The sequence below is a fragment of the Pempheris klunzingeri genome, chromosome 11, assembly GCF_042242105.1.
Source record: "Pempheris klunzingeri isolate RE-2024b chromosome 11, fPemKlu1.hap1, whole genome shotgun sequence".
Taxonomy (NCBI): Eukaryota; Metazoa; Chordata; class Actinopteri; order Acropomatiformes; family Pempheridae; genus Pempheris; species Pempheris klunzingeri.
Genome location: NC_092022.1, coordinates 18,354,743 through 18,371,876, shown reverse-complemented (window position 1 = coordinate 18,371,876; position 17,134 = coordinate 18,354,743). Strand labels below are relative to the sequence as shown.

The following is a 17,134-nucleotide window of genomic DNA, read 5'->3' as shown; positions in this document are numbered from 1 at the left end:
CTACTGGTTTGACATATTTAGCTTTAAAAAGGAATTAAAAAAGGAACAAAAAGTAATTCACTAATTATCTAATTTTCACCTCTTATTTTGTGAAGATGCTCATGTACATATAAGTGCATATAAATGTTTCCAAAAAATAGAATAATGCAATAATTATTTTCTTGGTGTAAATGGGCTTCCATCATGTACTTAAACTTAAACACAAACTAAATGAAGGAATAAGATAATAATGTAAAGCGATAATACAAATTTTTTCATTGTTTTTCACAATAAATAGGCTACTGTCTTACTTTGTTGGGGATGTGAGTACCACATGTGAGCCTGGTACAGACACATCAACACAATTGTTTCTTATTCAAGATAAAAGTTACATTTTCTTTGTCAGTAGTTGTGTTGTAAATCATATTTCTTGTAAACTGTGCAACTGTGCAGGACACATTACAGCAAACATAAACGTCATACAAGTTCCATCCATCCTCACTTGTGCTAAGATGCAGTGTGTGTTTGTGTGTACGTGTGTGTGAGTTGTGCACCAAATTAGCGTTAATGAATTCCCCCAGTACAGAGTCTTCTTTGTATCATGGCTCTTAGCCACAGAGACTCAGACAAAGAGCTTCAGTCATCAGTCCCTCTGAGGCGGCCTTTCAGCACATGCACCTGCCTATAGCATCTGTACACTAGCAGCACAGCTCTTTTAGCTCATGGTTTATAAATACTTAATTCTCAGATACATTTGACGCCTGAAAAGCACAATCAAACTCGATTAAAACCTTGAAATAATCACCAAACCGTTTGTGGTATAATTATGGTGCACATCCAAGAGCTAGAGTGTGTTTTCATATGAAGAACCAGTCCACCTGCGTGTTGTCGTTGGTGTGACTTGGCAGTCTGTCACCCAGGCCAAAACTCATACTGTCACACACCTGTCTCACTGCCTCCCTGCAGCCCTCTCATCTCAGACAGTAACCACACATGCATGCTTATGTCAGGACCAATCACAGTGCAGCTCTGCAGCCAGCGAACGCATCAGACAGCCTCTCCATGAGTCGTGCCTGTGTGAGGACGTATACGGCTGCATGTATTTACAGCCTACTCACACGCAGTCTGTGGTTTATCTGCATATTTCTGTATCTACCTCGATGTCTGTCCCTGAGAATCTGTCCGCCTGCATTACACCACTCAAGAGGATTAAAGCAGTCACAGTCTGTGCACACACAGACACGCACACACATTCACATACACAAGCCCATGTCATTGCATAACTACACATGCACAGGCACGAGCAACCCCCCACCCCCCCCACTACCCTCCCTTCATCATGCACCATGAGCTCACGCCCCCTGCAGGCACTGAAGAGGCGGAGCCACACGGCCTGGTACTGCTTCTTTTTTAAGGCAGTATCACTTAAGGTGGCGAGATCTAAAAGAAAAGGCAGTGAAATGATTTTGGAAGAATCTCTCAATATTGGTGTGTTTGACAGAGTAGGGTAGCAATAAAACACAGCTTTATTTAGAAAATGAATGTGGCTGTTTCTTGCTGAATGCAAATGAATCAAACATACTGTATATTTCAGAATATACTTTAAAGATAGGCCTCAAAATATGTCAAAACAGTCCAGGCAATAGCATGCATATTAGGGAAAGTGACAATGAAAAGAAAACATTAAAAAAAACTGTGTTAGTTTATTCACGATCGTTCTGATACTGAAATTGCATTCAAAAACGTAGTATTTTTTAGCAAATGCACAGTGTTCTTATGGGGGACGTCTCCCATTTTACATACTGTAAGCATGCAGTACATCATATGTTTAAAGGAGTCTCACTGATGTATAAGAATATGTGTTTTGTATATTTCGTTGTGGACATGCATTTTGTATCTTTTTCAGACAGATTTGGCCTCTTTTCATTCAGCCTATTTGCCTCTCTGTTCTGTTCTCAGGTGGGGAACTATAAACGCGCTGTCAAGAGATTTGATGATGGCCATCGGCTCTGCAATGACCTCATGGGTTGCCTGCAGGAACGTGCCAAGATCGAAAAAGCCTATGGTGATCAGTTAACTGCATGGTCCAAGAGATGGAGGCAGCTCATTGAGAAAGGTCAGCATTTGGGTCATTATAATAAATATCTCAATGATTTTGTGTAATTTACACCTTTCCATTTGCCAAAAGTTCCATTTATGCAGTTCGATGTTCGCCTGCTGGTAGTATTTGACTTTGTGGTATTGTACTACATTTTTTATCTGGAATGAATCATCTTGTCCGACCACCAGGTCCACAGTACGGCTCAGTGGAGAGAGCCTGGTTGGCTGTGATGACCGAGGCGGAGAAGGTGAGTGAGCTCCACCAAGACGTGAAGAACAACCTGACGAACGAAGACGTAGAGAAAGTGAAGAACTGGCAGAAGGAGGCCTATCACAAGCAAATGATCGGAGGATTCAAAGAGGCCAAGGAGGCGGAGGAAGGCTTCAAGAAGGCTCAGAAACCATGGGCCAAGAAGCTCAAGGAGGTGAGCGGGACAGAAAGACATTTATATGAATCATTGTCTTTATCTTTGGTTCACGTGAACAAGTTACATTCTCTTTTTGAATGTAAGACCGTGTGCTTGTGACGTTGTGTTGCTCTGTGTGCAGCCGTGTCACATCAGTGTTGTAATCTCTCCTCTAACACTCTCCAGTATTTTAAACATGAAATTAAAAATCATAAGTCAAAATTAAAAAATAAGATAAAGTACACAAAATGCAATAAACAAAGTAACAACAGGCCACAATGGCTTTTGAAACCTATTGTTTACTGATTAAGTTACAATTCAGGTGTTAATTCAGTAATACTGATATTTAATTAACTGATATTGATTTTTTATGATAACAATGTATCAAAAGATTATGTGAAAACATGTGATATTGTGAAATTATGACCCAAATCTGCAGCACCCCTCTGCTGTACAAAGCTTTTTATTGAGTTTCAGCTCATTGTTTAGTAGTCTGGCCAACAACTTCACAGTTTTGGTTCACTCTCACCGTTCTCATTGCATAATTTTCTGCCACAGTAGGCAGCTAATTTCAGCTAAAACACTCTAAAAACCCACTGTTCACCACCTGCTCAGCATCAAGCAACAGACAGACACAGTTAGCGACTAGCTGGTGAACATAACGGAGCATTTAGCAGCTAAAGAGCCAGATATTTCCCTCAGGAGTCGGTGGAGACCAAAAAGAGAGCTAAAAGAGAGTGAATATTGAACTTATACACGACTCCAAAAGTATGCTAATGTACGCCATGTCGCGGAGCTCCTCCATGACGCTGTTTATGGCTGCACTCCTGGTGGTTTTACTGGCACCTTTTCTGAGTTACAGCTCTGAGACCTGTATTTAAAGGCAATTCATCTGCACATTTCAAACAAAAACTCCATGAGGCAACAGAGTCAGTCACTCATTAATGATCAGATCAAGTTTTGATTTCCAGCCTAAGGATACATGTTGTAGATAGTGACAACCAGTGGTATAGCACTGTGTTCAAAGTTAAATTTCCCTTTATTTGGCCCTTTGGGTCTGTTGCTTTGGGGCTGGGCTTAGATCATATTAGACACCAGGTCTAAGTGGGTTTACCAGACTCCACATGGAAAACATGAATTATTTCATTGCATTAGCCTAAATGCCAAAGTATGTCTCCAGTCTTGGACATAACCACATGTTAACATAATATCTAAGTAGTTATATACACTGATCACATTAGATATATTAAAAGCATCCTGTCTGGACAAGATCATTCCTAATGTGGGATTGAGTGAGTGTGACTCTGTTGTGTTCCTTCAGTCAAATCAGATCATGCGTTTAAGATTCTGATTCAGTGACTGCGTTTGGACCTACAGATGGAAGCAGCTAAGAAAACATACCACATGGCCTGCAAGGAGGAGAAGCTGGCTGTGACCCGTGAAGCCAACGGCAAGACTGAGGCTTCTGTCACACCAGACCAGCAGAAGAAACTTCACGAGAAAGTGGACAAATGCAAACAGGATGTGCAGAAGGTGAGAATAAAGAGATAAAAGCTATTGATCAAGCTAACTGATCAGGCTTTTGGCTCAGTCTCATTCAAATGACCAGTCAAAATGTTGTGTTGTGACAGATATAGTATGTGGTATGCAGTGTGAAGCCAGATATTAGATATTATTCTGGGCAGTTTATTCTCCAAAGAGGCTTCAGTCATCAGTGTGTTTTCTGTTTTCTGTCTCAGGCTAAAGAAAAGTATGAGAAGTCTCTGGAGGAGCTGAATAAGTGCACCCCGCAGTACATGGAGAGCATGGAGCAGGTGTTTGATCAGTGCCAGCAGCATGAAGTCAAGAGGCTGACCTTCCTCAAGGAGGCCTTGCTGGACATCAAACGCCATCTTAACCTCACCGAGAACCAAAGGTCAGCCATGCTGAAAAAGCCAGTTGCCTGCTGCTGAGTTTTCTCTAATGTGCAATTTACTAAAATAGAGTATGAGAGGTAAAACAGACCGTAGAAACTCTCTTTTTCCTCAAGTTATTTTGTACATGCAGTGATGATTGCATCTGAGCCAGTTTGGCTGTATGACCCTGTTCCTATGTTTCAACACCATCTCTGTGTGTTTCTTGCTACAGCATCGATTCTTACCCCTGCAGTGTAGTTCATCTAACTACATTTTTTATTATTTAACATCCATAGTGGTACTGTGTGCAGCATAGGGTAAAGAGCATGCTTCCATACTGCACCTTTGTTTTGAATCCAAAATAATCACATTGCAAAAACATTTACATTAGATTTGTTTGGTTTGTTTTGTCACACTCTGCACAGTTCACTTCAAATTGATTAATCTCAACACACTTCGCAACCAGGCATGCCTTTCTCATTAGCGCTCAGACTCATTGCACTAATTAATTGATGATTCAGTCAATGACGTGTCTGCCAAACTGAATTTTGTACAGAGTGAATGCTTGTCATATTCGGGGCTGTTTTTAACCAGCGCGTAAGAGCAAAGCCAAACCCACGGCAAAGTGATTTTCAGGTTGTTTAGCCAAACCTGCCTTTGGTTTCCACAGACGATTCAAGCCCCTTGCCGTTAAGATGATCGCACTATAGTTCAATCTGACTGGTTCCATCATTCATGTTGGATTTGATTCAGTTTCAGTCATAAAACACATGAAAAAAGCCAGAATTAGCCAGAAGGCTAGTTTTCATCTGTAGTCCCTTGGCCATGATGTAAAAAAGCAGTAAAATACATCTACAAGAGAAAAACATGGTTAGACACTTGATAGGGCACTAATGTAACAAATAACATATAAATAACAAACTGTTAAGAAAGCACAGAGCACACAATACCTATACAATATAAGACAAGATACATATTCAAGAATAATCACAACATAACATTTGATCACAACATCAAAACATCACAACAGGCTTGTCTTTTAATGTTGGCAGCTGTAGGTGTTGATAAGCCACATTTTCAATTTTTTTGTGAAGACCTTGTATGTTGTAAGCAGTTTAACCTCCTCAGGTACTGAGTTCCACTCACTAGCGCTCCTCACTGATTCATTTCACACCTCTCCTTTCACTCACTTTTCCCACCTGTGTTGCCCTGAACGGCTGCTGTTTGGGGAAGAAAACATGTGATAGCTCAGTTTTAAGAGAAAGTGCTTGTGTGGGTGTTTATAATGTACTACATAGAACTAAATTATTTAATTTTCTTTTGAATTATCACTGAATACAGCGCTGTTAATGTCAAAAAATACTGTATGTATTCATCCCCACTAAAGCAGATAAAAGGGATGCCATACTTATATGAGCCCGTACATTCTTTTTTTTAATCATCTTTTATCATTTTATTTTTTCATCAATTATCACCAGATTCCATTAATAAGAAAACAAATTCAGTGCATTAGATATTTTCTTTGACCTAATATTATTTTCTACAGTTATAATGACTCATATGTAGATGCCCACAGAAAACCAAAACACACACACAGAAGTTGCAGGTGTGAAAATAAAAGAACATTTAGAAACAGGCTTGTTTGGTTTCATGAGATAAAATAATTATCATTACAGCCACAAAAAAGGTTATTACAGTAAGTGTGTTTTTTCTGTCGTGAGTACGATTCAGTGTGTTCCTGAGAGATTGTATTGGCTTGAAATTAAATCCGTGCAAATTAAATATGCTTAGATATCCCTCCAGGATCATTGAATAAAAGTGGAGGGACATTTCCTCGCACTGTTATACATTAGAGTATGTCATTGCCATTATATAAAGAACGTACACTCATCTTCTCAAAATCTAGTTATGAAAATTACATTTCTTTGTTCTCTGTTTCCAAATATGTGCTGAAGCTCACCTCTTTTATCTAACAGACCAATCTTTTAATGTGTCAGCTTTGCTGTTGCACTGTGTTTGTCTAATATTACCAGAGATTGTATGTATAAAACAGTATTGTTACTGCTTTAATATTGAAATCTAGTCAGATTGGTTTGTATTTAGGTTAATAAAACTACAAACTGGATGTGCTCTTTTTAATCTAGCACACATTGAAGAGATTTGGGAAAACATAGCAACATGAACAATAATGTCCTAGTAGAGGATTATTAGGATTATTCAGGCCAAATATTTCAGCTGTTGAGGGCTTCAGCTTCATCAGTAAACTCTGGGAGACACTTTGGTTTTGTCACGACCCTGTGTTGGATCTCTCTCAACCCAGAATTTGAGCTACACTGTGGGTTCTGTCGCCAAATTGGCAGCACACCCAGGTCTCTTCTGGCACTTTTATTGTCATTATTTCTTCCATTTTCCTCTTCCCAGCTATGCCACAACATACAGGGAACTGGAGCGCACGATCCTGGCTGCAAACACACAAGAGGACCTGAAGTGGTTCAGCAACAACCACGGCCCTGGGATGCATATGAACTGGCCTGCGTTTGAGGTACAACATTAAAACTTCACACAGAAACACAAACATAAGAAACCTCTCCTCTTCGTTTGCGATTTTTTTTTAAATTCTGCTTTCACAAGTTTCTCTGCTCCCTCGTGTCCAGGAATACAACCCAGACGCGGCCAGTGCTCCTCCAAAGAAGAAGAAACCAGACGGAGCCCCACCCACTCCAAGCACTGACCATGTGGCTCCACCTGGTGACCGCAGCAGGTTAGTTCAAGGAATGTGTTGTTTACGATCACATCAATCACGCTGACACATGCTCTAATTAATCATGGGAATAGATTTTGTGACAATGTCATAACTATACTTAATCAAGTGAATAATATTTCTATCAGTCAAATTTTCGTTCCTAAAGAATAACACTGGTGATACTGATATTTCAAGTTATTTTCTTTTTGTCTACAAATCTTGAATCTTTTGAAAAAAAAAACAAAACCAATGTATTAGTCTGTGGCGTTTCAGTGGCTCTCACTCCAAAGCCCACTGGTTCCTGCTGAATACATACATGTTTAAAAACCAGTCAGGAATATGTACTTTGATTCTTTTTAAAGGCTAAATAATTTCCTGAAACATACGAGCACTGTAGATTTACTAGATTGTACTCAAAACTCAAACATAAGTAAAAAGTGCATTAGTTGAGGTTCAGCTATGGATGCTTTGCATGCTAGTGAGTATGTACAGCAGCAGCGTGGTGTGTGTGGGATCAGTTTTCAGATGAACTGCAGTGACCATGTCCATCATAATGAGGGGACATGTTTCTCAGGGGAACAATGAGGCTTACTGATGTGCTTGTAACAGTTTTAGGGCAACTGTTTAGATCTGCAGCTCTGCGGAATAATCTACACAGACCACACTTGTTTGTAGGATCGATTCATCATTTGTTTTGACCTTTTCACAGGATTTGCTGACAATTAGAAAGAAAATCTTTGAAGTCAGTTATCACCAAATCTGACCCTGCATTTTCTGTGTCGTCCAGCGTGAGCAGCTATGACAAAAACCAAGCTTACTCGACTGAGTGGTCAGACGATGAGCAGCCCGCTGCGTACTCTGGCAACGAAAACGGTGGGAATGGAAATTCATTCGAAGATGATTCCAGCACTGGGAAAGGGGTCCGTGTCCGTGCTCTCTATGATTATGATGGCCAGGAGCAGGATGAGCTCTCCTTCAAAGCAGGTAATCATCAGTGACTCACATCACGTTTATTCATTAAGCTGACGCATAACACAGGTGGTCAAACATGGCCAACTCTGGCCTGATTTCTATTCTAAAGCGCCCTTCATCTATAGAAGATAGCAGTAATTAGTCAATAATAGCCACATGGAAAAGAAATTACAGCCACTTTCCACCACTTAACAGCAGCACACAGTGACACGACGTTTCAAGACATACATTACACAGAAAAATGACTACTGAAGAAGCCACAGCTGTGCATCTTCATCTTGATTTCCCCCCCCCTGCACATTCAGACCTTATTTTTAACCACACAGTATGAGATCAGGTGCTCTTAAATAATCTAATCTTGCTATAACTAAAAAGGCTCTTTAAAGCCTTATTGTACTTCCTGCACATTCTATTACGGTTTGTTTGTTCTTTTTTTGGTGCCCTGCAGAGTTTTCTCATCAACAAAGTTACTATTTACATTCAGTGTTATTCACAAAACACATTATGTGTATCCCTGAGGTCTAACAAAAGTGTTGAATGCATTTCCTTCCTCAGAAAGCATTTGCAAAGCAAATTTGTTTAATATTTTCCTCAAAAGCTGAGTATATAGGGAACCTTTAACTTACTCTACCTTTTATTTAGAGGTGAGGAGTAACACTACCTAATCAAATTCAATTAAGTGAATTTCATTAGATATAGAAAAAAACATAAATTATGAAAACACTGGGCTGCAACTTCCGCACCATCCCTTTCATAGGCTGATTCCAGTATATCCTAAAATTCAAGAGTAACTTAACAACCCATGAGATTGTCTTTGCTGAACTTGAACTTTGCTGTAGTGATGTACAGGTGTACTTCAAGACCCCGTGACACTGATGGGCGTAGTTACAGGTGCAACAGGCCTGAAACTTTCAGCCAAAGAGTGCAGCAAAACACTGCTTTTCACTCTGGTGTTAAGTCACTCTTTTTCTGATTCTATTACATTGAAGTCAACAAGCTCAAAAACAGGAATTCAGTATTTTCCCTCAGCCGGCAGCGTGGAGAAGACCTCGAAACAGCATTTAGAATATACAGTAAATGAACGGTAATAACTCAATACTTTGGGAAATACACTTAGATGCTAAGATTAATACCATTCTCGTGTTTGAAGCTACTCTGATTTGTTTAATTAAAGTGTAAGAACAATGTGTTGTGATTTCACAGGGGGTTACGTCCTAACGTGTGTATTAGCGTTAGAGGTGCTGATATGTGGATGTTTTTAACCTCCAAACACAGTCAGGTTAGCTGTTTCATGTGGCTAACCAACTGCTTGCAATGTTTTAATATTTCCTCTACAGACATTTAAGTCGCATCAATCCTAATATTACCCTCCCAAAACATCAGTTTGTTTCTTTAATTCAGTAGATAAAATATGAAAAACATTTTGGTTGTCTGGTCAAAGTGTAGTGGGAGCAAGGGAGACTCAGACTTAGTATTTCTAAAATAAAGGCTACGATACTGTTGAGACTGTTTTACGCAGAGCTGCGTGTTGACTAAGGAGTGGTGTCTCCCTCACAGGTGACGAACTGACCAAGACTGAGGAGGAAGATGAGCAAGGCTGGTGTAGAGGTCGTATGGACAACGGCCGAGAGGGACTGTACCCGGCCAATTATGTCGAGCCAATCTAGTCACATTACTGGACAAGGACACGCCATTGGAGGCAGCTTGAACTGTCCCGTCCAATTGCACCGCACATAGCCAGAGACTTAAGAGCAACACATCCCTTGCCCAACAGATGCGCCAAGCAGACTTGCCTAAATAAAAACTTAGTAACCTAAAAGACAATATATCAGTATAATATATTTTATCCAGCATTTGGGGTGGGTGGACTTACACATTTAAAAACAGGAGCAGCAATTATTCCAGTATATACACACTCAACTATAACATCAAAACAGTGCAGGAACACATTGCTTCTCTGTGTAGCTGTATTCAACATATAATGCAGCTTATTTAAACTTGCAGTATACTGCAGTCAGTTCTCTTGTGAAAATGGGAAGATAATATAATCAGTTACACCCATTCGACAAAGACGAGCTTCTTTAACCTGCATTGTGTATATACGGTGTGATGCCATTTTTGTGTAGCATTTCTAATGCTGTGTGTGGTCAGTCGTCATTCTTACATCGGGAATGCTGTGTAGTGTTTAAAGTACCACAGGCAGTATCCTCTAATTTTTTTTTCTTCGTTTTTTTTGTTTTTCTTTGTGATTTGGTCCAACCTCCTTTCCAGTGTGTGCAGTGCTATGTGTTTTTAACTGTTTCCAAACTTGCATAGCAGCATGTGCTATGCAACAACTTGCATTCCCTGAATCCTGCAGCCTCATTAAGGCTGCAACCTGATGCAACACTTCAACTACAAATGCAGAGTTCACTTTTTAGCAACTGTTTTCATGAAAGGAAGCTTGTTCATGAACTGCTTTTATGTTTGCTCGTTTTGATTTTAACATCTTTTCTTTTCTTAGCATCACAAATCCTTTGACATATCATCTCCATGCAACTCATGGAAAGGATACACAGTTTCTGCAAAAGCTTTCATTCTTGGTTCAGTAATTCAGGTCTCATTTTAAACCACCTCTGCTAACAAGCAACACGAGTGATACCTTCCCTCAGAGCAAAGTCGGATCAAGTCATCCTCTCGAGGTTGCCACTGCAGTATAAGAGGAGGGTTTTGAACAATGCCTATGCCTGGCACTTTTCTTCCAGAGCGAGGGTCCAATGGAGGCACGTCAGTGCATTACTGTGCTACAGATGGTTGTCTGAAGATCGAAGCCTCTCCAACAGGACATGAATGTACTAGTGTTTGGGCCTGAAAGAGGGCATGTTGTCTAAACATGCCTCTCCACTGTCATTTAAAGCCCTACCTAGCAAAAAGCACTAGTTATGTGGCCCTGCTGAGCCAAAGAATGACCCAATACCATCAACTATATGTTTTCTCTCCATGCAATAACTTCACATATCACATATCACATGTGAAACAGCTTCAGTGAAGATCAACTTGTAGCTGCCTCCCAGTCCACCCAGACTTCATTTGTCTGCAAATCGCTCACAATGACACGGGATACACTTGTCACCAGTACTGCACTGCATGTAAGATGGCTCTTACACAGTGCGTTACGTGGTTATTTTTAAATCTTTAACTTGCTCCATAGAAATTAAACTTATAGCAGGAATTGCATTTATCAGATGTTGATTAGTGAGTAATCTCGCTAAGAGTTGCACCTAAATCTCTGATTAGATGGGAGAGATGCTTTTTATAACTTAGCCGTCCTGAAGTTTTTAAATTTCACTGGACCAACAGCAGTCAGATGTGTTTAGCTCTGTGTCTGGAACAGGTTTCGACAGGTTTGGGTCTCACACATGAGGAGAAACACATCACCAGCTCACAAGTTGTGTCTTAGAGTAAAGCTGTCCAGCATAGCAAAAAGGACTCCTACCATCAAACTGTCCCACATCCGCGATGCGCATATGCACACACACACACACACGCACACGTACAAACACACGATATACACAGCACACGCAAGTTCAAACACATAATCCACATTATTACCAGGTTAATATTTTGAGGGAAAACATCTTCATCATCCAGTGTGTATGAGTTGTGTAAATGTATCAGAAAAAAAATATTTAAAAAAATGCAAGTGATTGACTATTAAGACAAAATGTAGTGTTATAAATGTAAATGTGTTTCATTAAAATAACAGCAATGGAAAACATATTAAGTAATAGGTACCATATCGTATGAATTTCATTGCAATGGAATTGTCAGTGTATCATAAAAGCGTGACGTTATCCCACGCTGTCAGATTTGTATATGATGATGTAATTTAAAGATTATATTCTATTGTAACTGTACAACTGTGTTGAGTTGAAAATGAGACCTAACCATGTTGAGGCAGTAAAAAGGTGTACATGTAAATGCTTTTTTATGTTGATGATCTCTTCCTTATGCACACAGGGGACAGCAGCTCACGTTGTGGAAACCCTATATTAGCGGTCTAGAAGATGTATGTTCATAGTTAGTGATGTAATTTTATCTCCTAACTGGTGTAGTGCCTGTTCATCTTGATGTAACAAGAAGTTCATTTAAATATGCATAAAGATGATTATGATCACAGATAATAACGACGATAGTGATGAAAAACCCGAATCAAATTTGTTGTGATGGTGTCAATATTGCGATATTGGTTTGAAAGGGAAACAAGTTTGTTGAAAAAAAAACCAAGTTAGTGTCCGTGTGTTTTTTTGTATGGACTGCACATGTGATTTTGAGTGATTTAATAAGTAATTCCTTGTTTCTACTTTTAAAGGAGACAGCGTTTGGTAATTGATTGCTTTATTGTAGATCCTGAACATAAGGCCAGAGAGAGATGTAAAAAGGACGATCCATCAAGGCAGGTTTAATAAACTCTTTGCTTACGTTGGCATTGCTCTGCAACTTCTAAATACTTTAAGAAACACTTGAATAGGAGTAACAAGAACGTGTTTAAAAGAATAATTTAACATTTTGGGAAATAATGTCTATTCGCTTTCTTGCTAAGAGTTAGATGAAACGACTGACATTGCTCACATGTGTGTGTACTGAATATATGAGTGGTACCAGCAACTGCTTAGCTTAGCTTAGCACAAAGACTGGAAATTGTTAGCCTGGCTTTGTCCAAAGGCATCAAAACTCACTCCAGCATCCCTAAAACTCACTAATAAAACTTTTTCCATGACTTATAAACAAACAAAAAAAAGAGTATAATGTGCTAAAATAGCTAAAGAGGTGGTCATAGGAGGATCTCTTTAACCTTTGGGCAGGGTCAGGCCTTCTGTTTCCAGTTAAACTGTCTGACTGCTAAATCCAGCTACATATTTACCATACAGACAAGACAGCGGTATCAATCTTTTCATCTTACTCTCAGCAAGAAAGCAAATAATCTTATTCATTATTTCTTTTAAATGTCCCATAGTTAGAAGAGAAACCAAACATCACACCAAAACATTTTAAACAAGAAAGCTTAAGACGACAATTGAGGACAAATAAGACAACATTGAATGTTAAGAAAAATAAAGAAGAGTGATATTATGATAGGCAGGAGTGCATAGTTCAGTAGGCAGTCTTTACAATTGCAATGAAACCATCAAATACAATGAGCGAACAAGCTTCAGAGTTCGTACTACTTCTACTGTATGTCCAGCATATCTTTGGGTCCTCCTCAGCTCATTCTCTGCAGACCAGCCTCTCCATCATACAGGGTTGACGAACTGGTAGACCAGTCTGCGTGATACATCAGGCTTTCGAATGATGCCTTTCTTGTAGTACTGGCGTATAGAGCGGCTCAGTTTGTCATAGTTCATAGCCGGGCGGTTCTTCCTGATGCCCCATAGCCTGGCCACGTGAGCTGAGTCTTCTATTTTGAAAATGCCTTTGGACCAAAGAAAGACAGTTTACTTTGTTTGGATTCTGAGGTGAACGAGAAAGTCGTCAGCCATGATAGCAGCTCTGTGAGGCTGTGGTGCTTTGACCCACTCTCAATGCTAGCATGAAACATGAATGCAAAATAGCCCCTTAAAACGGCAAATATACTAGAATGAATTACTATTAATATGATATTGTCGTATACTATAAAAGTAATATACTTTAGCCCAAATTATTGCTAAACTGACTGATAAAGGCTCTACATTTGACTGCTTTTAATGTCCCAATAGTACTGGATGTTACTTCAAATGTGCCAAAACCTGATCAAAAGCCACATTTAAATCACAGACACACTGCAAGATTAATTAATACACCTTTTTCATAGCAGACAGTAGGAACATAGTAGAAAAGATGGCTCTGTTCACCTGTAAGCCATGATAGTGTAACAGTGGGTATACACAATACCAGGATGATGAAACCAGAGCTAAATGGAATTCAGCCATCTTTCATTCTATCATTTATAAACCTTTTGTTATTTCATTATTTATGCATAAACCTACAGTAGATAAGACTCAATGACATCACTGTGGAAATGTGCACCCACACAACTTTGGGTGACTCTCTCCACCACCTCACCTTTCTCTTTATTGAGCCAGCGGATGCAGCGGCTGTAGTTATGAGGCTTGAGGAGCAGCTCTCGAAGGAACTGCCACAGGTGGATGGGTTGGCTGGGGTAGCTGCGCATCACATCTGACCAGGAATCCTCATCAGCTGCTGACACAGGAGAGACTTTCAGAAACCTGGTGTCACGCGTTTTTTCCACTTCAGCTTGTTTTACCCTAGTTTTTTAATCAGTTAACCCACTGCAGCAGTACCCAGAATTCAATAGGGTAGAAATGCAGTTTAGAACAAGAAATTACCAGATTTGCTGTCTTGCGGTGGGCAGCGCTCTTTCATTGCTGCAGCTGAAGACACAGACAAAAAACATTGCAGTTTACACCACACAGAATACTTAAAGCCAAATCTTAAATTTGCTCTTGGTCACGCTGCATTTGCTTCCCAATCAGCCTTTCCTAATTTGCAAACAGCAGAGTTGAAGTACGTTAATTTCCCAGTGTTCCTGTTGTTCTTACCAGATCTCCAGATGTCCAGGTGAGCATACAGCATGTCTCCAAACTGCGACGAGCGTTGTCTGAAGTCTGCTTCTGTCATGGAGCACAGATCCCTCCCGGTCAGCTCCTGAAACATTGTGTTGACCTGAGGCAGCCGGTACAGGTGCTCTGTCCAGAGTAGCCACTTCTGAACGTGCACACAGCTCCAGTCCAAAGGGTCTGAAAGAGAAAACACAGAGGGATGAGGCATTTTCCTTTACACAGCTCCCCACGTGTCTGCCTTTGTTTTTCTCATGCTGAAAATATGTCAACAGTCAGATCTTAAATCTCAGTTCAATAAGTTACAGTCAGACATGTGTTTTGACGAAGCTCTTATTTTACACTGAATTTTACATTGTTAATGATGATTGCTGATACTGCTCGTTCCCTACCGCCCACTATCTCTCTAACATCGCAAACTATCATTCTGTGGACTATGGGGCACTGCAATTTTACACATAAAGGTCAGTTTACTCATTAGGAGGAGAACTGCTCAGCCTGTGAAAACAGTTGTATAATATATCTTCTGTGGCTCAGCATGATGTCATGCAGCTCCAGCTTGGAGACTGAGGAGTAATGGCAGTGGTTTAAGAGTTTGACCCACACTATCTTCGAAAAATCAGGACATCTCAGTCTCTGTTAACCGAACCAGAACATAAAAACAAAACCTAGCACCACTGTTGGGTCCAAGGATTCAAGTTAGTGTAATTTCAAATGAACAAACGACTGCTCTTACTTATCAAAATCAATCACAGAGCTACTCAGCCTTTGGAAACAGTTGTCGCTCTAGGCTCAGAAACTTTTACAAACTGATGGTGCAGAGGTTGACATTTGTAGCCATGTACCAAGTAGGTAGAGTCTAACAAGTTGCACCATGGGAAATGTAGGACCTCAAGTTTCCCAAGCGTGACCCATATCAAAGACAGAAAGTTAGGATATCACAACCTCCACTGCGTCAATTCTGACCATTTAAACAGAAAAACCTCTCTCTTTCAGGTCCTGCAATTTAGCAGATAGTGTAACACTAAATCGCTGGCTTACTCTCCTATGACTATGATACAAGTGTTATTAGGAGTCACAAATGTGTCTCCTTCTGTCTGAGCTAGGTAAGAAGCAAGCTATATCAAAAGCAAATAGTCACACACACAGTGTATATTTTCAAGGCTCTGGATAAAGACTCAGTTCATAAGAAGTAATGATGATCTTCTGTCAACAGAAAGGTTTGCACAAGGTGGGCAGGACCTCAGACGCTCATCAGGTATCAGTAGCGTCACTGTGTATGTTGATGTGAGAGCAAACAAACAAGTGATGGCTTTTGAAGGTTTATTTGATCAGACTACAACATCTGCCAACACTTTGTGCAGCAGGTTTTTCTAGCCTGCGTAAATGCCTCCCCATGAAGATAACTCCACATTAACCAGCTGCAGTCTCTCCAACCTGGTGCAATGTTGAGCAGTTTGCAAGCTGTGTCGACATCCTTCAGCACTTCTCCCACCACCATGGTCTGGACCTGCTCCAGGCATCGCTCCTCCACCTGACCTTGCGTCTCTGAGGGGGGGTCCTGGGCTTGGCTGGGCTTGGCTGGGCTCTGCTCTGGAGTCCTGGAGGGAGGAGCAGCGGCAGCGGGGGCCTCTGTCATCCTCAGCACCCAGGGGTTGTCCTCTATGGCTAATCTGTCATAGCAGGGGAGGTAGACCCCCGGCCAGCTGAGCTCAGGCAGCCCTAAGGTGCTGCGGGGTGGTTTGATGTCCTCCGCCTGGTCCAGCCAGGCCATCCTGGTGTCGGCGTGGGGGTGGCTGATGTAGAGAGCTGTGTGGTCACAGCCTGGGCTCCCCATGCTCAGGTTACGCTGGAGGAAGAAAGTTTGTTGTCATTGGTGTCATAACAGATTTACACCCAGCATGACATTTCCAGCACAGAGACAGTCAGACAGAGTTGCATTGATGCCTCACTGAAACCATACCCAAATGCCCAATATTTAAACAGCAGCAATCCTAAAGTAAACTTGGCATTTGTTCTATGGTATTTACTTTGCTGGGACTTTCTTTGAAATAAGGAATCTGTTATTCCAGCTTTGTGACTGTTATATTCACAGAGGACATTGTTTGTCTTACAGGTATTTTTAATGTTTAATTTGTAAATGATAATCTCACATTCAGCTATATGAATCTATATGTTTGGAAAGATCCAGGTTAAACTGGGTTCAGCCTGTGTACAATTCTGACCTTATCTTCCAGTATTTTCAACGTCATTCAACAATATCAGCAAGCAATCTACTCCACCTGTTAGATCTTAAATACGGTTAAAGGGAGGAACATCAAAGAAACTCCCTCTATACGTAAAAAGCTAACATGTTGTGATTCTAAAATGCCTGCGATCATCATAAAGGAGTTGTTTGGCCGCTATCACAGCGTAACACCCAGTGCCTTTAAAGAATGTCAC

The 17,134-nt window shown here is 40.5% G+C and overlaps 2 protein-coding genes across 2 annotated transcripts in view; one reads left to right on the top strand and one right to left on the bottom strand.

Annotated features, from left to right (window-relative positions):
- pacsin1a (protein kinase C and casein kinase substrate in neurons 1a) overlaps positions 1 to 9,959 on the top strand; it is a 31,465-nt gene extending 21,506 nt beyond the window's left edge. The window contains exons 4-11 of the mRNA XM_070839763.1: positions 1,939 to 2,095; positions 2,269 to 2,504; positions 3,864 to 4,019; positions 4,226 to 4,401; positions 6,803 to 6,923; positions 7,036 to 7,142; positions 7,912 to 8,108; positions 9,654 to 9,959. Of these exons, the coding sequence (XP_070695864.1) occupies positions 1,939 to 2,095; positions 2,269 to 2,504; positions 3,864 to 4,019; positions 4,226 to 4,401; positions 6,803 to 6,923; positions 7,036 to 7,142; positions 7,912 to 8,108; positions 9,654 to 9,763 (1,260 nt within the window). The 3' untranslated portion in view covers positions 9,764 to 9,959. The remainder of the gene's footprint in view (positions 1 to 1,938; positions 2,096 to 2,268; positions 2,505 to 3,863; positions 4,020 to 4,225; positions 4,402 to 6,802; positions 6,924 to 7,035; positions 7,143 to 7,911; positions 8,109 to 9,653) is intronic.
- Positions 9,960 to 13,116: 3,157 nt separating this feature from the next.
- On the bottom strand, positions 13,117 to 16,529 carry LOC139210250 (SAM pointed domain-containing Ets transcription factor-like). The gene is made up of 5 exons (XM_070840263.1): positions 16,130 to 16,529; positions 14,675 to 14,872; positions 14,462 to 14,506; positions 14,178 to 14,315; positions 13,117 to 13,548 (listed from the first exon to the last, which is right to left on the bottom strand). The coding sequence occupies exons 1-5, from the start codon at positions 16,527 to 16,529 to the stop codon at positions 13,370 to 13,372; spliced, it is 960 nt and encodes a 319-aa protein (XP_070696364.1). The 3' UTR covers positions 13,117 to 13,369.
- Between the last annotated feature and the right edge of the window lie 605 nt (positions 16,530 to 17,134).

Coding starts and splice junctions, on each gene's coding strand:
- LOC139210250 (XM_070840263.1), bottom strand. CDS start 16,529: ATGGGGAGCCCAGGCTGTGACCACACAGCTCTCTACATCAGCCACCCC. Junction 14,507..14,674: donor CCTGGACATCTGGAGATCTG/GTAAGAACAACA, acceptor CTGTGTCTTCAG/CTGCAGCAATGAAAGAGCGC. Junction 14,316..14,461: donor ACCGCAAGACAGCAAATCTG/GTAATTTCTTGT, acceptor CTCCTGTGTCAG/CAGCTGATGAGGATTCCTGG.